Source organism: Stylophora pistillata, chromosome 7 (assembly GCF_964205215.1).
Source record: "Stylophora pistillata chromosome 7, jaStyPist1.2, whole genome shotgun sequence".
NCBI lineage: Eukaryota > Metazoa > Cnidaria > Anthozoa > Scleractinia > Pocilloporidae > Stylophora > Stylophora pistillata.
The window spans coordinates 26,735,942-26,756,616 of record NC_142525.1 but is presented as its reverse complement, the minus strand read 5'-3'; the positions used below and the strand labels follow the sequence as shown (position 1 = coordinate 26,756,616).

At 40.3% G+C, this 20,675-nt stretch overlaps 1 protein-coding gene and 2 pseudogenes across 2 annotated transcripts in view; 2 read left to right on the top strand and 1 right to left on the bottom strand.

Annotated features, from left to right (window-relative positions):
- The first annotated feature begins 5,086 nt into the window (after window positions 1-5,086).
- Window positions 5,087-20,675, top strand: part of LOC111335797 (uncharacterized) — a 33,642-nt pseudogene continuing 18,053 nt past the window's right edge. Inside the window, exons 1-3 of the transcript XR_015989200.1 lie at window positions 5,087-5,369; window positions 9,611-9,818; window positions 15,309-15,622. The product of XR_015989200.1 is annotated as an uncharacterized LOC111335797 (transcript). The remainder of the gene's footprint in view (window positions 5,370-9,610; window positions 9,819-15,308; window positions 15,623-20,675) is intronic.
- On the bottom strand, window positions 6,296-9,596 carry LOC148727298 (uncharacterized; annotated as a pseudogene).
- On the top strand, window positions 10,551-11,985 carry LOC148727297 (uncharacterized). The gene is made up of 3 exons (XM_088727201.1): window positions 10,551-10,801; window positions 10,952-11,199; window positions 11,621-11,985. The coding sequence occupies exons 1-3, from the start codon at window positions 10,799-10,801 to the stop codon at window positions 11,721-11,723; spliced, it is 354 nt and encodes a 117-aa protein (XP_088583327.1). The 5' UTR covers window positions 10,551-10,798; the 3' UTR covers window positions 11,724-11,985.

Sequence of the window (20,675 nt, the reverse complement as noted above, 5' to 3'; positions counted from 1 at the left end):
ATCTTTTCGCAGCCTCCGCTCATTTCATTTAAACGCGACAAAAACATAGGCAATTTTTTGGTCAGAAGTTCTTTTCAGACTAATGACCAACCAGGCACTTTTAAATGCGCTCGTGCACGATGCAAAACGTGTCCTTTCATTCACAACACTGATAAAATATCGGGACCTAAACGATCCATTAAAATCACCGATCACTTCACGTGCACCTCCACCAATGTAATCTATTGCATAACTTGCACTTATTGCAAAAAGATATACATCGGCGAAACAGGCAGAAGACAAGGTGACCGATTTCAAGAACACCTTCGAGACGTGGAAAGGAATGACAAGGACACATCGAAACCAGTGGCTAGACATTTTAATTTACCTAATCATTCTAAGCAACATATGGCAATCTGCGGTCTTTCACTTAGTAGCACGGAAAGCCGTAAAAATCTTGAACAAAAGCTCATCTTTCAAACCGGCAGTCTCACAGGGATCAACGAACGCTTTTCATTCCACTATTTTATTCTTGTTTTTCTCGTTGCCATGTTCCCACCAATAACGTAGCTCCATTCTCTGCCTTTAAAAGCACACACAACCCACAATTCCTCTATTCGCTCCGACGAAGGGCTAACGCTCGAAACGTCAGCTTTTGGAATCGTTACGGTGGCCAATTTACCACTTCAACTTTGTTGATATATCCAAATTATATAGAGCTTTTTTATGTCAAGTTGTATGTATTGAGGTACCAGAAGCACGTAGGGCCGGTTATTAACCCTTCAACTCCAAGGAGGGATCTCCCTACAACGTCCATGCATTACCTTACAAACTGGTCATGAGAATTTCAAACTTATGAAATAGAGACCATTATCTTGATCTAACAACAAATTCTTATAACTAATTTTCAAGGAATTGTGTTGCAGCTGGAAAGGAGGGTCAACGGTCAGTTCTTGGGAGTCAAAGACTTGAAACAAATTTCAGTTGCTGCTTGCAAAACCGCGTTCTAGAGTATCTTCCATAGACCATTTTTGAGTTATTTTTTTGAAAAAAAATAACTATATGTTAGCGTATAGATTGTTGTAATGTGGTGTAGTGTAATCTGATCAGCGCAATTTGGTGTATCTCTAAGTAATCTGATTGGCGCATCTTTTTTTTTGGTGTATCTCAACGCAATGTGGTTGGCCCAATTTTTTGGTGTATCACAAACCAATCAGATTGTAGTATTTTTCGATGTCGCACCAATCAGAGCGTTCTTGATAATTTGTGGTTTGACATGTGTTCAAATTTCAGCGAATCAACGCTTGAGTCGGAGAGAGCGGTTCGCGAATTAAGGAAATGTATCAGTCGTGTTGGGAAAGTGGTGGAGTCGTGATCGTTGTACGAGTATGCTTATTCTTCCTTCTGAAGGAGACTGAGTGGAACATGAGAAAAATTTTGAATCAAATATTACTTCAGATGTTGATAGGAACAACTTCAAGATATTTCATTGCTATATATGAGTCAATCAGCGATTCCAATTTTGAATTTCGCTCAAGGAACGGGGTAAGATTACATCTACAAGAGTTGTAAGATCATCTATTCAATGTAATGGCTCATGTCCTTCGTGAGGATTTTATCGCTGATCTGTCTGGATTTGAAAGGTCGTCAGGGAACTTTTTCTACCGATTAGCGAGTTAAAACGTGCATGTTTTGTGTACCGCTCCTTCACTTACGACGCACACACCTTCAGCTGGAGGTCTAACACGAATTTAGCGCTATAGCGTGTTGTTTCGGAAAGGCTAGTTTTACTGACTCTGGTAAATCTTGCGCAAGATATTTGAGTAAATCATATTTGATTGATAATCTTTTCTTTTTGCCATATGGTTGTTCTTTTAGCAGCGGTTGAAACGACCACCAAGTTACATTTACCTTCTGCGTCGACTGCCCAGTGTTACATATCCGTTTCTTTGCTTCTAAAAGTCCTCCATGAATTAAATATTGTTTAAACGATACTTTCCCGTTACAATTGCGTGTTACTTTTCACTCGCCAGTATGGATTAGATTTTCTTAGATGAAATGCTATTTTTCAGTAAACAACGCAGATTTTATGACATAAGTCTACCTCAGTGAAAAATATTTCACAAAGGACAGAATGGTACGATCGGTTAATTTTCCACGCAATTCTCACATGCTTAGACGTTTTCTACCAATAAAATTCGCTTATAGCTAACCCACCTTATTATCCTTTGAAGAATGATATTTTCTCTTGGCTCAATCTACTTTCATTTGTTCGAAGAACGGAGACCGGAAAATATCTTTGTCCAGAGGCTGTAAGAGATAAAATAGAGCTTCCCACTGCAAAATGATATGGAAGAGTGTTTTGAGGCAACCATCTGTTACTGAACAAGAAGCTACACGGAGCCTATGTTTGGGCCGGATTTGTGGATTTTAGAACAATCGCTGTCGAGAGCTTTTCATGGTTTGTTAACATGGAGCGGAGTTATGGAGACTAAGACTTCGGAACAAGTTGATGCCATCCATGACAATTTGGAATTACTAAAATAGCCAGAGGAAAGGCGGGATCACTCAATAAAAATTTGCATTTGAACGCGATGACTTTATTTACAAGGATTTCTCTTGCTTACATCTAATAACAAACCTTTCAAGTTTTTTTTTTTGCCTCGGAACGATATATCACAGTAGGCATTTTATAGACCTCAAGTTTTTGGACTGATTGAAATTAAAGGTATGTGGCGATGACTTCCGCTTTTTTTTTTTTTGGTCTGAAAAGTATTGTTTTGTCCGCAATATTTATCTACGGATGGTTTCAATCGCCAATGTTTACATAAGATGATTGTATTAATTAATCGAATTAAACAATCGGCCAAAACTTTTACTGTTCCCAAGAGTTGTTGTTTTCATCAGTACGTTAACAATAGTAGGGATTCACGGTATTTGGTTTGTACTTTAAATAAATATATTTAAGTTCACTCGAAAGATGAGTATAAACTGTAACAAACTTATCACTGATGCGCGGCTAGTACTTCAAATCTGACTGACACTCGATGCCAAAACTCAACCTCGTTCCCTGGATAAGTCCACCACTTTATTTTACGCTAATTAAAAACTGCACGCTATTGTGCATTTTCTCGCACAGGAAAAACCAAACAGAATTTCTGATTCTGGCCCTTAATGGTCATAATAATAACTAGGACTTTGTCTCTGACGAAGGAACGGCAATAAGCACAATATTAACCTACGAGCAGGTTGTTGTTTAGTCTCGTCATGCAATGTTGGAGAGAGAGAGCGTTGCGTGACAAGTTCAAATTAGGGCTGTGGAGGGAACTGCAGGAAGCGTTGTACCAATGCAGTTTATTTTTGCCAACAATTTATTCAGACACCAGCATCAGTTATGTAGTGTCCCATTTCAACTTACGTATCAAAAAAAATAACTTCTGCATGCGTAGCATGCCTATGTTTTAACTACGTGATCTCGTGGTTTGAAATAAGCAAAGAACAGATCAAAATTGCGGATGCTTTAGCATGCACTTATTTCGGGCTATATATCATCTGTCTGATGAAATCCATATCTTTGGAACTGACCTCTTATTTAGTTAACAATTATTCGCCTTAGGCTCAGTGAATATCGTTGAGTAATCCCCGAGACGAAGTCGAGGGGTTATTCAATAATGATACTTTCGAATTCGTTTTGAATTAGTACTGTTGTTGAAACCATACTGTAACTATCGTTTTTGATTACCCGTGTCAGGATAAGCCGTCAGTCTCCACAAAAACTTAACAAGTTTATTTAATTCAGTCAGCAAAAACTGCATGTCTTTCTGTCGAAAAGTGTTACACTACATGACTTAGTAACATCTTGAGAGCTGAGTTTTCTTCTATAGCGTTTATCACTTCCTCTGCAACATTTTGTCAAAACGCGAAGTAGCCATTTTGAAATCAAGTGTCCCTAATCTTCTCGTGCATCTTCGTGAGGTGTTAATAGCGTGATATGACACAATTCTCGACCAATCAGAGCGCGCGCATCTCCTTCATCATCTGAGCAATTAAGCTAATTTAGTTTATCTCTGTCATTTGTAAGAGGTAGTGTTTGATTAAAATATACTTGTATCCAAAGGCCTCTATGAGAATCAGTTAAACAAAAAATGAATACTACCTACTTTCAACGTTTTTCATTAAATTTGAAGAAGAGATGAATATTTAAAATAATAACTTGCATTTTGGTCCTCAGTACCTTTAAAATAAACCATCTAACCCCCCCCCCCCCTTCCGCACCCTACCTCTAATAAGCCCCCAGTGTGAACGCCTTAGAATTCAAAATGTTCTTGATCGGGGCACCTGGTTCATACTCTGTTCGGTCCGGTCTCAAAGCGTGATCCATTATGTGAGGGTAGTAATGCAGAGAAATGATTTCGGTGAAATCTTGTAAATCATAAAGCAAACAACTTCCGGGTTCCGTTAAAGTCCTCTCAATTGGTGGAAAACTTCCCTAACAGGATAACCCTGACCAAAGACACCAGCTTAGCGTGCGAACTGAGCTTCTTACAGAGGCCAACGCTAACCAAAAGGGCAAGAAGGCATTTATGTACTTCTTTTCTTCACCAGCTTTAGTGTGGCAGAGGATTCTAGATACACTTTAGGTTGGCTTGCTTGCCCTGACTTGGTCAATCAAACCACACGACACACTGTGCTGCACAGGCATGAAAGGTTTTTGACGATCCACGTGGTCCAGAGTTTCAAAAGATAAAAAAGAAATGGTACATCGAATGAATAAATAAACAATAAAATAAAACCAAAAAACAACTAGTCAACAAAGGTAAAATGAAACGACTACGAAGATTTGAGTTTCTATCGGAATTTGTCTTTGAAATAACGATTGATTCGACCTCAATTTTTGAGGACTTGCGATTATTGAGATATTCGCTTCATCTTTGAGAAACATTGAAAAGACCAGCATTGAATGCAATAAATGAATCTTCGTTTGTCGCTACCTTCTCTTTGTACATGTCATATTTACTAATTGCGTGATTAGTCACGCTGTGACCATCAGACATGCTTAAACAATGGTCGTCAGTGGGAGGATGCGTGACAGTGCACTATAGTGATCATTACACTCTTAGTGAGTAATGTACTGTGATAAATGAAGCCCAGTTTTCAAAGCTCTTAACCTTAAATTGCCGAAATTTTGATCACAGGCGTTCAACTTATCGGTGAGCAACATGAGTGCATCACTAGATATTGACGAGATCGACGACATCGTCGACATGATTCAGATAATAATGTCGCTCAATATTTCGTGCAAAGGGCTGACAACGTTGGACGAAGTGAAACAAAAATGCAAAGAGAGACTTCAGTTGTTAGAGAAAAATTCAAGTTGGACAGCAAAGGAGGTGAGAATTCTGAAATTCCTCTTTGAAATATGCCAGCTACCAGCAAATTCAATTTAAAAAGGACATTTTCAGTACAATGGCGGATTGGAAAGTAACTTGACGCTACCTTTAATAAATGGTAGATGCAGATCGTATCGTAAAATTTAGTCACGAAATGCTTAACAGCCCTCTCGACGCTAATTTAGCCATCGTTAAGACTTATGTCATGTGAATCTATTCAGTAATGGCAATCTCAGAAATGAGTAGCACTAAAAGAAATTTGTCTGCCGTAGACAGACATCGTTGCATTCAACCGCCAAATGTTTCTTTAAGTTCAATCTTGATAATACGTAGAGCTAACTACAACGCCGCTAATTAATTATTGATACTTTCATCAACGATTCTTAAAACTGAAAGTCAAAAAATGACTTAATATAAGAAACTGCAAAGTTTTACTTTCACAGTGAGAGGTAAACATCACTGAGTTGATCAACGAAGCAATTTGGCAAGTTTGGTTGGGCAACGGTCGAGCCTCGAACGTTCGAGTAGAGCTTAACGGCTTTTAGCTAGGATACCGAGGATCAATGAATTTTCGTTAAATTAGCTTCGGTTCTGTCTATCTTATGCCAATTCTGTGCTCTGTGGATAAAGTTGGAATCATTTTAACCATTTCGGAAAACATTGGCGAGTGTATCAGGTTTACATTTTTACATTTTCTAACAAAAGCTTCCATAATTTCTGTAAATATATGACCCCAGGTCTAAAAGGAAGCCTTAAAATCCTTCTTGAAATAGGCTTCTGCTAGTCATCGTGGTAAGTAACATTTTCAAAAGAGAAATTCTATCGTTTTTCTAACGATTTGGTCACTTTGGATGTGTATCGCGAGGTTTCGATTGCAGACTGCCAGCCTTCTTCAGGCGATGAGGTCGATTGGGCATGGGTCATCTTTATGCTGTAGTGCTCAGCTTTGATTGGGTGAAACTCCAAATTCGGATCCGGTGCCCTCTGTGACCTGTTGTCGCACATCTCTCACGGTACACAGGCTTCTGGAATTTCAAAGCAATGTCCCTGTTAATGTTGTGAGGGTGAAGTCTAATGTGAATTGCCTCTTTTACCCTGCGTGTGTAGAAATGACGGTCACGATCATTAACCTTTACTTCGTTCCAGAGCGGGCAGTGTCTGGTGTAGTGGAAATACTCTGAAACGGCACAGTTCTGCGTCTTGGCGAGTTGGATATCCCTGTCGTATTCCTTGATTCTGTCTTGCATAGGTCTGCCAGTTTCGCTGATGAAGACCTTTCAGCATTCAATTGGAATATTGTACACCGCGTCATCCCATATAGCCGGATCGACAGCATCCTTCGGGTCTACTAGGGGTGATCGTGGTGTAGTCTCTGACTTAAAAACGGTGCATAGACCTTGTTGTTGTGGACAGCGGCGAAGTTGTTCTGAGAGGCCTTTGACACAAGGCAGGACTGAGGTGGATCTGAACTCGGGGGGGTTCAGTGCTGGCGGTTGGTGTCTTGGTTTTTTGTTACCCTCTGCACGAAAGAAGGTTAACCATTAGAAATAAGAACAGATAACAAATGTTTTTCTCATCGGAGATAACTGATCAGCATTAGGGCTTTGTTACGAAACGTTTAGTACACTCGTAAAGGCGCTAGACAATGCGATGCTTTACTGCTTGCGGATGGTAGGAGTGGTAGTGGAATCTTTATTTAAACTCGGTAAAAATGTTCAGTAAAAACAATAGCTATCTATATAAAATATTAAATTGTATAAACTATTAATATACTGTTTAACAAGATTGCAGAGTAAGAATCCAATGGCTCAAATACACAATTAATTCGCTATTTAAATTCAGCTATTGATCTGAGTCTCTGACATTCTATGGTAACGAGTTCCAGAAAAAGGCACCGCTGTAACTAAAACTACGCTTTAAGTAATAGCGCTTTATACTAATGACGTCATGAAATCTTAGACCCCCGCGTGACTCAGACAAACAAACTCCACTTCTTAGTGAGCTACAAGGGAAATGGGGAGTAGGTCGCTTCATTCCCTTACAGTTCTGACCGAAGAGGACGGCGTTCCTGGCTCCAAATTTGAAAGAGAACTGGAAGAATACCCTGTAGACTAGCTAAAACGTGGTTAAAATGTAGGGGCTTAAAATTCAGCGGTAAACGAGAAGATCTTGTACAGCGAGTGAGAGACTGTGTGAGATGCGGGAATTATCACACCGTTGATCCGGCAATCGATCATGGAAAATGGTTTGCTGCCAAAGCTCTTCAAGAAAATACTGATGTAAACAATGTAAAAAGGGGGTTGACAGGCCTACACGACTCCCCAGCGCGTGTTTAGAATAGCCTATTCAAAGTTTGGCCCTCACGAGTATGTCTTTGAGCGATCGCCCTCTTTTGTAAGATACGAGCGGCGGATATTTGTATATTTCGCTCAATTCTTGTTGTAAACAATTTTTAAAAATCGAGTTTCCAGATGGGATTTGAACCCACGACCCTCCGTGATCTAGTCGGATGCTCTAACCACTGAGCTATAGGAGACTCTATGGTGAGCAAGGGTCAATTAGTGGGTATTGACTGGAACCGCGTCACGCGGCTACACAGCCAAACATCAGCTAGCGCATAGAAGCTCACTAACAGCATCACACTGTCACATTAAAGCATCACATGCATTAAAGCATCACATGCATTAAAGCATCACATGCAGCCAACCAGCCTCCAAAGTGAGCATGTAAAGATGAAATAAACAACTTTTAAAAATCGAGTTTCCAGATGGGATTTGAACCCACGACCCTCCGTGATCTAGTCGGATGCTCTAACCACTGAGCTACAGGAGACTCTATGGTGAGTAAGGGTCAATTAGTGGGTATTGACTGGAACGGCATCACGCGGCTACACAGTTAAACATCAGCCAGCGCATAGAAGCTCACTAACAGCATCACGCTGTCACATTAAAGCATCACATGCATTAAAGCATCACATGCATTAAAGCATCACATGCATTAAAGCATCACATGCATTAAAGCATCACATGCAGCCAACCAGCCTCCAAAGTGAGCATGTAAAGATGAAATAAACAATTTTTAAAAATCGAGTTTCCAGATGGGATTTGAACCCACGACCCTCCGTGATCTAGTCGGATGCTCTAACCACTGAGCTACAGGAGACTCTATGGTGAGCAAGGGTCAATTAGTGGGTATTGACTGGAACCGCATCACGCGGCTACACAGCGAAACATCAGCTAGCGCATAGAAGCTCACTAACAGCATCACGCTGTCACATTAAAGCATCACATGCATTAAAGCATCACATGCAGCCAACCAGCCTCCAAAGTGAGCATGTAAAGATGAAATAATACTGGTTGTGTTTCTATTAAATGCCAGTTTATGTAGTTAATGTTTATGCAGTTGTCATTGAGTAATTTCTGTTTCTTTGACGCTGGATTTTCTCTTTCTTTCGGTGCTTTTCTCTTAGGAGCATGGGCTCAACTTGCTTGCGCTAGTCTTAGATTTGTCTTTGGACCTTTTTCGCTGGGCCAGTTAAGAGCACAGTATAACTTAAATGTTTCTTGTCATATTTTTCTCCGTAAAAAATTCACGCGAACAAGCCACTAGCCAACGCTTGCACTTTGCCATGTCTCGCGAAGATTTTGGGAAAGGAATGAATACTTTCTTCCCCGATTCCTTTCACTCTTTGAGTGATTTTGGCCATTTATCTGCATATCTTGAGTTTGTCTTACACTCAACCCAACAACAGTGTTTGGTACCAACCATGCCGCTTTTTTTTTTAGAACGCTAAGTCATTTTTTTGACGAAATTTTCCGTCGTTTTGTTTTAATTTTACAGCTCTCGCTCATACATCTCCTTAAGCTCGTCGCAATGTTTGTCTGAGTATGTGCGGAGGGTCTCATAGGTTATCACGTAACAAAATCTATTTTTAGTAATAGTATAAAGCGCTATTAGCACGCGGCCTTGGCAATGTCAGTTTATTTACAAAAAGAGTTACGCAAATCATAGGTTGTGCTTCGCACGATAAACAGGTCCCGCAAGTACGTTGGAGCTAACTCGTTTAGGGATTTAAATCCCTAAGTCTTAAGTCAAAGTTATTTGTAAATCAGATGATTTATCAAGGATTTCTCAAAATGACTGTAAACGGTAACACCGACCAATTGGGCAGGAAATAATCTTTGATTTACACAAGAAATTGTTGATGCACATCATCTGATTTATCATTTGTCATTTATCAGGCCTTAACAGTGTTAACAGAGGCAAAGAAAGAAGACGAGGAAAAACGAGCAACCTTGCTCAGTTTCTACGAACGCACGAGTGCTTGTTTGGATACGATGCCTGAAAATATTCTTGCCATTTTGAAGCAAAATATCGGAAACTTCAGGGGGAAAATCGTTTCCCACAAACAAATTCTACTAAAGAAAGAGTACCTTGTTCTTGTTGCAGGTTGGTTATAAATGAATCATTTGATACTACTTTTAAATATTAACTTCGCCAACTTCCTCATCCAACAGACTAAAATCCATGGCTAGAGTAGAGAAGTAGGCTTCGTTCGGTTATTAGGGACCTTGAGTAGTCAGGAACGGGTAACACCAAGGAAGACATCGATTAAAAAATGAATTTCTACTTTTAACTAGAATTTCGAAAATGGCTGCATGCACCGTCTCATAGAGCGCCACACCTCAACCTCAACATAACGTATAAAAGTACCGTTGAGATGCAAATGGAATTAAAATAATTTGCCGTCGCGGTTTCGGTTCGCAGACGACGAAAGCCTTGTCGATTTCACGCTGTTGTTTTGCAAAGAACGGCCAAGAAATGTACTGTTTTGAAACGAACGTGCTGAGCTATTATTCTGCCAATTAGACCTTTTGTTTTTCCACGTCCTCGTTGCTGTCGTGGTGGTGGTTTGCTTAAAGTGCTACTGAAGTGAAATGAAAAAGGTTTTTCAATCATAGAAAAGTGGTGTTAAAAAATAAAAACGTACAATAACGGTCCAAAAATTTCTCAGATCGGAGCTCAAAGAGTACTTCTAAGTGCGTCCATTTCGCGAATTCTGAGCCTTCGAAGTTCCCAGCGGTTGACAACACCTGTGACGTCACACGGTTGACACGCTGTAATCCACAGTAAATCTTCGAGTTCTTAGCGACTTCAACTCGACAAATGCATCTTAGCCTGCTCCTATATCTTATGTAATGTCCAGTTCTGACGATTCGGACTCCAACTCAAGTTCTAGGAATGTTTCGTAGGCAGGAGAAAGCGAAAACGAGAGAGATTTCGGAGTGGTTGGCGGACTCGTGGAGCCATACCGATTCGAGCCTGAAGCATCTGAAGGCTATGAAGAACCAGATGAAGAAGACGAAGATGGTTTGACTCCAGCGATATTGGAGTCTAGGTCCGAGAATCAAATAATTAACCGTAGATGAATGGTAGGTGAAAACTTAAAGCGAAACTCCAACATTACACCTTCTCTTCGTTTGTTTTCGTCCACGCGAGTGTGTTTAATTTGCATAATACTAAGTTGTCTCGGACTCGCGCTTAGCAGTCTTTCCTGATGTTTACATTATTCTGAATTGAAGTGTCGTTACAACAACTGCGATACAGAACTTCTGTGGAATGTCTTGAAGTTTCGTTGCTGTAAGGAAGTCACGGCAGCCATGGCAAAACTGACCTTTGAAGGCATCGAAGGTAATTGCGTGCTCGACCATCCAGACTTCGACGCTCTGACAAACGCCTCAGTACTTGAGCAGGTTTGCCCTCTGATGAAGGACAAGAATGGCCAGGCTTACAAGTTTCCAACCAGAGGAACTCTAAATGCGAAAAAGGAGTAAGTAGGATTTCTTATGTTTATAAAACCGCCTCATTTCCGTCAAGCGCATCGACCGAATGTGGATGACGCTCACCTACTCGAGTACATAAAAATAGCTTACAAGTTAGGTTGCTGCAGAATGTTTTCTGTGTAATTTGACTAAGACCGACTTCATTTTAACAGCAATAATGCTCCGATATTATTGGCAATATCTAAGCAATAATTTCAGATGTAAAAGTCTTTTGTAAGAATTAAAAGGAGAACCTGAAAACAATATTTTGTTGATCACTCTAACATAAATTGTGTCAACTTCACTCAATGTTGTTATTTTGTTTTTGATGGTTTTGGTGGACGGGAAGATGAGATGACACTGGTTTGTTAAAAATACAACTCCAAGTGCTATAACTCATAAAAACTGTAAACTTTTCTTCTTTCTTAGGAGCTGTCGTGCCACTGCATACCGCTGTCTTGTGCGATGGATATTTGGGCCCCTTGGTTGGAACAACTCTAAACCACTTCCTGCCTGTATAATTATACAATAGAATTAGGCAGAAGTATCAGACTGCCTCCAACAGAGTTTACATCACTGCAGAGCAAAGGAAAAATTAAGCAACAAAGTTAAAACTCTGTACAACAACGGCTCTTTTAGGAGCCACCACATTTTACAGAAGTCATGACCTCCGTGCGTTCAAGTTGTTGATCTTTTATTTTCCAATGCTACATACCACATACAAGATCCCTGTCACAGTACATGTATCTGTTGTGACAAGTGTAAATATAGTACAATTTATTTTTTAGTCTCAACATTTGGCCATGATAAACACAAACAAAATTTATTTACTAAAGTTTCTTTTGATATCCAATCACAATGTCTGTATGTTCATCGACTGGCATATGTGTTTTAGGTGGTCCGAGCACTAGAACAGCTTCCTCTTGCAAGGTTTTTCATTGGCAGCTTGCACTTTCTGCATGTAGATGTTTTTCTTTTCTTCTTGGCAGGCTGTTGGTTAGCATGGGTGCTTGATGCCTGAAGTTCACTCAGAATTTCAGCTGCAAGTAGAATATGTTATTTAATGAAGGAAAAAAAAAAGCAAATTTCTTGTTGATATAGTGTTCTTTTGATAGATGGTGCAATATTAATGCCTTCCAGATTCAGGGTTGTATTTAAGAGGCAGGAGCCTGGGATTCCTCCAGGCTTCTATAGTATGAAGTTGGCCTCTGGCTACTTGTATAGGAAAAAAGAAAATTAATAGAACCAAAGGAAACCCCAAGCTGTTTGATTCTCTACATAATTGTTGTATTTATCCCGCAACTTGAAATTTTAGTTACAGCCCCGTTGAATTACATACCTGAGCTTGCCAACCCTTACTTAGGCAAACATCCAGAAACAAAATATTGACCATAGTTTGATGGGTAGGGCTTGAATGATACATTGAATGATTATGTACTCAATTTCACAAAATCTCACCTGAAGGATATAGAGCTGTTTCTTTCTGCTTTCTCTTGTTGTAGTTCTCTATGGCCTCTGCTCTACATCGCCTGTCAGTTCAAAGGTGGGGGAATACCTGCCTTATACTTAGAAAGGATTGCATCCCTTTCCACAAGGGACATGCAAAACACCAGTTCCCTAACCTCGTCCACATATTCTGGGAAAAACAAGGGGAAAACAAAGGATTAAAATTCATGTTCATGACCTAAAAAGCATGAGATTCATAGTTTTGGCAGTGTGAGTAGAAAACACTTGTGAAAGCTAGTGTATCCTTTGTATCAGTATCCTCTGGTATTAACTGCTGCATATCATTAGACTTACTGTAAGTGGGAGATACTCTTATTTCTTGCACAGCTTCTTCTCCAAACTTGTACTTCGGGTATGTTACTAACAAGTACTTCTTTCTATCCTTTGTCCTTTGGGGCTCCCTCAGCAAGTTCTCATTAAAATGTACGCTAGCTAAGATGTGCCTAGGACGTAAAACACACCAAGCTACATCATGGACTATAACAGAAATTTTGATGCAAGAGTAAATCAAAGCAGTCAGATTTTATTTTGGCTCTGAACACAAATTTTGAAAGAATTTGAAAAGAGGGTAAGGATTTCCATAAAGGAATGTTACCATAATTTAGGAGATGACATGCAGCTCCAGCTTTTGGTGATACTATTTTTGTTTTCTGATATAACATGATCCCACCTGCAGTATGAGCCAAGCCATGAGAAACATATCATCTTAGGATGAAACTGATTCAAGGTTGAATGGAACCCTTCTAGGCAGCTGGTTTGGTCCTCGCTGGACAACTTTTTGATGTCATTAAGTAGCCATTAAATCGCACGTAAACAAACTTAATATGAGCATCCAACACCGAAAACCCTTGTTGGTAACTTGGATTAAAATACGACGTGAATCGTAATTATTATCTCAAGGATTTTTCGTTATCTCTCTTCTTAACTGGCAACGAAACTGTCGAAGACGACGTTAACTTATGAAAATTATTAGAACAAAGAAAGCATGCATTCCACACTTACCGCTTGCGATCTTCTCCTCTCACGAGTGCTTTGTTCGAACACTGGTGCTTGGATAGCGCATTGGATAGTTGGAACTGATCCCATTTTTAAAACTCGTTTTCTTTGGGCTTCGTGCTTGGACTTTCTTCAGAGCTCATGCTCTTTTCATCGCTAGTTTTGGCTGGCAACAATCTGCTTAATTTTAGCCTTGTAAAACAGCTCTCGTGAAAGTGTAAGGAGCACAATGTGCTGTGCGATGAAGGTTTCCAATCTGGCCTATGAACATTCACAGACTTTACCCATTGATCCCTTACTTTCTCCTTTTTAGGGAATAAATGCATCGAAACATTTGGAGTATAAGAATTGTTCGTACAAACGATGCCTCCGGGAGCACCGGCCGCACAAGTCTTTCCACCATGCTTCGCCATTGTGAAATGTATGAGCTGCACTTTCCCCAACGCTCGATGTGTCAACCGTGTGACGTCACATGCATAACTAACTAGGAAATTGCCCGGACGCACTTTTTTCAGCAACTTGTCTGTGTTCGCGCTCTAAAAATACAATGAAGGAAATGTTTTCATGGCTTAAAAACTTTTTATCTGATTAAATAGGAATCGAAGTAATAATTAAACGTTTTTTACAGTGGATTGATTTTCGCTTCAGTAGCACTTTAAGGCTGGTTTTCATTAGCGACGGAGTCGGAGTCGTAGTCGGAGTCGTCAGAGCGCTTATGACCTGGTGAAAATCGAAAAACGGAGTCGTAAGCAGAGTCATAAGCTCGACGGAATCGGAGTCGGAAGAATCAGAACGTTTCCATTTTCTTCCGATTCCGCTTATGACTCCGTTGCTTACGAGCTGGTGAAAACCGCATTGTCGGAGTTGGAAGCGGAAGCGGAAGAATAAACCAATCATAATCCTCAATTCCAGGCCCGCGAAAGTACAAATTTTGGCGCCAAAGACAACATGGCGGACGAAGAGCAAGTTTGGCTCTTATTAATCATTATTTTGCGCAGGCAAAGACAGTACAGGAATAATATCGTTCGAAAAAGAAAGAGATTTTGGGTTCGTGATATCTATCGACGTCGAGCAGCTTAGGAAGAGTATGCTAACTTCGTCAGCGAACCACGACATGGTGATCGTGAATTGTACTTTTGGTAGGTTTCGAGTATTTTAACTTTTAATTTCGTAATTTTACAGTCACACGTTTAAACTTGTTACGGCTATTTTTGCATTTTGGAAAGATGGAATCGAGCATTCTGATTGGTTTATTCTTCCGGTTCCGCTTCCGCTTCCGACTCCGACAATGCAGTTTTCACTAGATCGTAAGCGACGGAGTAAAGCAGAATCGGTGTTCTCCTTCCGACTCCGTCGGTTTGAATTTCAATAGATCGTATCGCTCCACGCTTCTGATTACGACCTCGACTACGACTCCGTCGCAAGTGAAAACCAGCCTCTAAGGTCTCTATTATGCAAATACAATCTCAGCTAATCCTTATGCTAATAATTTGTATGAAGAAAAAATGATCAAGCCTTAAGACTGAATTTTATGACAGCCTCAATGAAACTAACAAATTCCTGTCGTTGTTAATTCTGTGTTCCTCCTTTAAATATACCTGTTTACAATTGCTAGGTGATACAGGTTCAGGAAAGAGCACCCTGTTGAATCTGATTCTCGGAGAGCAACTTCTTCCTTACTCCGTTCCCAGTACTACATCCACAATCGTTGAAATTAGGTACGGAGATACACCAAAGTTGGTGGCGCACTATAAAGACAAAGAATCTGGGAATACCTCTAAGACTGTCCTCCTAGAAAAGCCATTCGAAGCCTCCAAGCGGAGTCACCTTCAACACTGGAGATTCTCTCTTCTCTACCTGAACACGAACAGAGAGAGGGGTTTAAAATACGAAAAGATTGAGCTGTTTTGGCCACACAATCTGTTGAAGGTAAGAAATAAGCAAGCTCGGTATTCTCTTAAAGTAATAGAGATCGATCCAAGATTGGAAATTGATTATTTTGTCATCAAGCTTGAGAATGTTTATTGCACTAGGCATGAATGTCTTTACGAGCAGCATCATAATCAGGATTTGAAAAGAATATACGGGATGCAAATTCTCGAATTCATCAACTTTTACCAGAATGCATTTTTGCTTTTAACTAGAGTGCACTGCACCACTCATTACCAGAATGTACTGCGGGTCTGTACCTCACAACAGCACTTCACTAAATGCAGGCACAGGCACAGGCACAATAGATAGCATAGTGGTAGCGTGATTCTCAATGTGGCGGTAAACGGGGCAGATTTTGACTGAACATTCCATAAAATTAAGGCCATTTTTTTCTTTAACTATAGATAAACGTTATTTGACATATTCTGAATGAGCAGAGGTATTTTTTGGCGCATTTTTTTCGTGTTCTTTCGTTCTCAATGACAAACGCAGGCTTTGTTTTTTTTTAGTAAGTAATTTGAGACAGGTGTTCGAGAAGGTCAAATTTGTTGCACGTCGTATTTTGAGGCCTTCCAAAGATTTGAATGGCCACTTTGATCCTTAAAACAGCTCTGAAAAAACGCTCTTCAAAGCTCTCGAACGGTATGCGTGTTTTATGCATTTTAAGTGATAGTGTTTGAGACTGGTGATGGCAGTGAAAAGTCCTATTGTTGCGTTTAGTGTATTGGGTTACACGGCGTTTCTACTAGCCTATATGTACTCAGTCGTGCTGTAGATCTACTTTCCCAAGTCAAGGCAAATTAACTAAATATATCTTATTAACCAAGCGCGAGGGCCGTACTGGGAGAATATCGTCCCGAGGTCTTGACAGTACGGACCGAGCGCAGCGAGGTCCGTACAAAAAAAAACCGAGGGCCGATATTCTTCCAGTACGGTTCCGAGCAAGCTTGGTTAATAAGAGATTTATTATACGACTGAAGTTCAAAGGGACACAAGTGCGGTATCATTCGGGACCATTCGAGACAGTGCCCGGTCCAATACTGAGAGAATATTGACCGGCAATAGAGCATTCAGATTGGTTGATTTTAGTTATTGGCCCTCTGACTGCCCGAGTCGTGTAATAATAGCGGTTATTGTATTTTACATCTATTATCATGAATATCAAATGAAGGACAGTTGAACTAGACATTGAAAGGAGTCCTTGATCAATAAATAACTCTACCTTACCTTAAGTGACACGCCAGTAAGCCGGAAAGCAAAAGGCAAATATTTATAAAAGATAAAGTTTTCTACCGTGTGTGCTCTATTTTCTCTCCCACAGAAAATATTTTCAGATATGCTTCTCAAAACCTCCATCTAGGTATCCTCTATTATTTACCATCCCCTATCCCCCCCCCAAAAAAAAAGAAAAAAGAAAAAGAGCCAAAAATTCCAATTCGTCATGGTATGTAGTTAACGAACTAAGTAAACTCTAAGCCAGTGCTCAGACAGAATTGGCTAGAATATCATTTGAAGTGAGAAAGTGCCCTTGAATCTTAGTTTTGGAAATACTCCACGATTTGACTCTACTTTAAGAAATAAAGGTTAAGGTAAGTTTTGGAACGCACAGGTAGATGAATCATTGCGTAAACTGTCACCATCAACAGAATGTGCTGCAGCATTACTATCCTAGTTCTATGGCATCTACGATTTCATTAACTGGTTGAAATGTTACGGATGTTAAGGATGCTAAGGCTGTTTGAATATCCAGTTTAGGCCTTTCCCGATTGCGCTCGTAAACTCCTAAAAAAGTGCCGGAAAAAATGGCTAAAAAGTGCTCAAAAAGTGCTCAAAAAGTGCTCAAAATCTCAAAATAGTGCCTAAAAATAGCTAAAAGTTGTGAACAGTTACCTCTAAGCTTTTCGTAAATATGTCAATTTTTCCCCTCTTCTGCAGGCATTATTCTTTGATGGACTGCTGTTCTGATTTATTTCTCTCAATATCAGCCAGGCTCTTTTCATGTTTCTTTGATTTCGTGTGTCTTTCAATAGAACTTTTCTTATAACTGAGAACTTCGCTGCAGGCGTTACATCTCAGCTTTTTTTTTTTTACCACGGCAAACTGTTGGTTTGGGTACTCTTTGAAACGATCCCGTGTACTCACATTGGTGGTTTTGACGCTTCCTCTTTGCTTGTTCTTACATAGATATACCTTCATACGTTAGTTGACCACTCCCCATGGGGGCTTTTCAGGGACAATTCCCACCCATTCCACCCCACTGGGGAAGGCCATCCACGACACAGTACTCTCGTGCGTGGGAAATTAACGTCTCCTACCCCTAACCCTTCCCTTTGTTGATCGGAACCTTTCGCTTTCGTGCTATCGAAGCACTTTCTGGAGCACTAAGGGATGCTCCAGCATTTACTGTTATTGTAATTGTATCAATCACTTCGTCGTCTTCAGTGCCATCGTTTTCCGACTGATTTAGTGCTTCCATTTTTGCTCTTAAAGAACTAAAGCCGGTTACGAATTGTAAATGAATTCAGCACTACTAGTGTAAAGCCTAGACATCAGATGATTTAGAAATTTGAGATGACACACACATGATACATCAGCCAATCAGAAACTTCTGTTTTCACGCTCAGTGGGGATAAGTCCACGTGTCTTTCCATGACAACGGTCTTTTATTCTTGACCATTACATCATTAGTTATTCAAATTTATGACCTGGAACACGATTCTCGTTGCGAGCGACACACGGTTTTTGCTTTAAAATGTTTTAGAAGACATATGTTGCTCGAAATTTGTTCGAAATGACAAATATTGCTCAAATGTTTCCCAAAGTGCGAAAAGTGCTTAAGGGTGCTCAAAATGCAAAATAGTGTCCCAAACTAAAAAAAGTGCTCAAAAGGTGCTTAGCGCACTCGGGAAAGGCCTAATCCAAATTCCTAACAGTTCCTATAGTTCTCAATTCACCTCCTATATTCTGTTATTTGGCTTTCGATAATCCGCCCACATTTGCAAAATTTTGTAATTCGTTTAATTTTTTCTAAAGGACCCTTTTAATGAACCTTTTTCGGACACTATATCAAAAATTTCTATCGCACTTTTTTTCTTTGAAAATTCTAAAAGTTCAAAATACACCTAAATGGTCGTTTCCCCCCCCCCCCCTTAATGCAATGAAAAGTTATGCAACTTCGGCAAGTTCGTACGCTGCAACGCGATGCAATCCTGCTTTTAAATTTTGCGTGCTAGCAGGTGGTCATTTTATCTCTTGGAAAATATTAATTTCTTGTTATGTTGTTCGTTTAAGTCTGAATAGTGACCAGTTAAAATAAAGTTCTTCGCGCCTCTTTCGCGGAGGTAAAATAAAGGTCAACTTCAGTGGCCTACGAACAGGTCTGCCATATACACTAAAAAATCATAATAGACATCATCTTAAAGCTTTATTCTTGTATTTTAATTACTCCAATTCTCTATCTTGGCCCGCCATAAGCGGCACGTCCAGGTTTAAAAGAGTTTGGGCTATTTTGTCAAAATTGCAATGCGAACCGCTGAACAGCTGTCACGACCTATTTAAAGGCCTTTAAAAAGGTCTTGTATGATATATTTACAAACCAAAATATATATCATCTTAAATTTTTATCCTTGTAGTTTAATTCCTCTAAGTTTCATGGAAGAATCCAGGAATTTTTGATTGGGGGGTCCAAACTTTGGTTCAGAAAGGACTGTTGGACTCTTTTGAGGTAGATTACTTTTCCCCCACACCCCCCACACCCCCTCCCACCAGTTGCGGTTGCACGTTATAATTCCTTGGCCGCTTACCGTTTACTTGGATTCATCAAAAAAATCAGCCAGTTAAAAATTGATATACGATCCTTTCGATTTAAGAATATCAGTCTCAAAGTGGTAAGCGTCAGGTCTGATAGGGGGGTCCGGAACCCCCAGACCTCCCCCTGGATCCGCCACTGAGTTCTTTCTTGGCCCGCCATAGGCGGCGCGTCCAGCTTTCAGAGAGTTCGGGCTACAAAATGACAAAAAATGTAATGCGATCCGATGAACGGCCGTCAGACAAGAGGTCCAGACCAATCTTTCAGCTTGGCCAGGAATGTACCAAATACACGACCTCTTGCGTGACAGCTGGATCGAGTGGTCTGGGTTCGAGCTCCGGCCGGGAACATTCTGTTGTGTTTTTAGGCATGACACTTTACTCTCACAGTGCCTCTCTCCAACCAGGTGATTGAATGGGTACCGGAAAATTTAATGTTGGGGATAACCCTACGATGGACTTGCATCCCATTCGGAGGGGGGGGGGAGGGTAAAATTACTCCTAGCCGCTTCATGCTACGGAAACCGGAGTTAAGCGCCGGCCCGATGAGCCACATGGCACGTAATTAGGCTTTACCGTACCTTTTTAATTTTCAATTTGATGCTGGAACTAATCTGGAATACTTCGCTTTGCCTTGCTTCGCTCTGTAACTGGTCCTGAAAATTTACGCCAATCAATCAGACTCAAACTAAAATCAATGCGCACGCATTGATAAATCTGATGCACAATTGGACGCAAGCAACAGACGGAACGGGGAACACCGTGCGGATCTTTGCGTTGGACTATAGAAAAGCCTTCGATCTGATAGATCACAGCCTCTTGATATCGAAACTCTCGACCTACAACATCAACCCTTACATCATTAATTGGATAATAGCCTTTCTTAAAGATAGGAAACAAAGGGTCAAACTTGCACATGATTGGCTCTCAGAGTGGGGATCGGTCCGAGCAGGAGTACCGCAGGGAACAAAATTGGGACCGTGGCTATTCTTGGTTATGATAAACGATTTGAAAGGACCATCAGCCAGTGATTGTATGAAATATGTAGATGACACGATAGTATATGAAAACATAAGCAAGGGTGGTCCTAGCAATGCTCAGTCTATGATAAACGAAGTAGCTACCTGGTCAACACTCAACTCGTTTCAACTCCATCCGAAAAAATGCAATGAGCTAAGAGTTTCCTTTGTGTGCTCCCCTCCTTCCTACGATCTCATAGAAATTAATGGCTCTAAGGTTAGTG

Excerpts from the sequence above, each read along its gene's own strand:
- LOC148727297 (XM_088727201.1), top strand. Across the intron at positions 11,200-11,620 it reads ACTCTAAATGCGAAAAAGGA|GAGCTGTCGTGCCACTGCAT; the intron begins GTAAGTAGGATT and ends CTTCTTTCTTAG.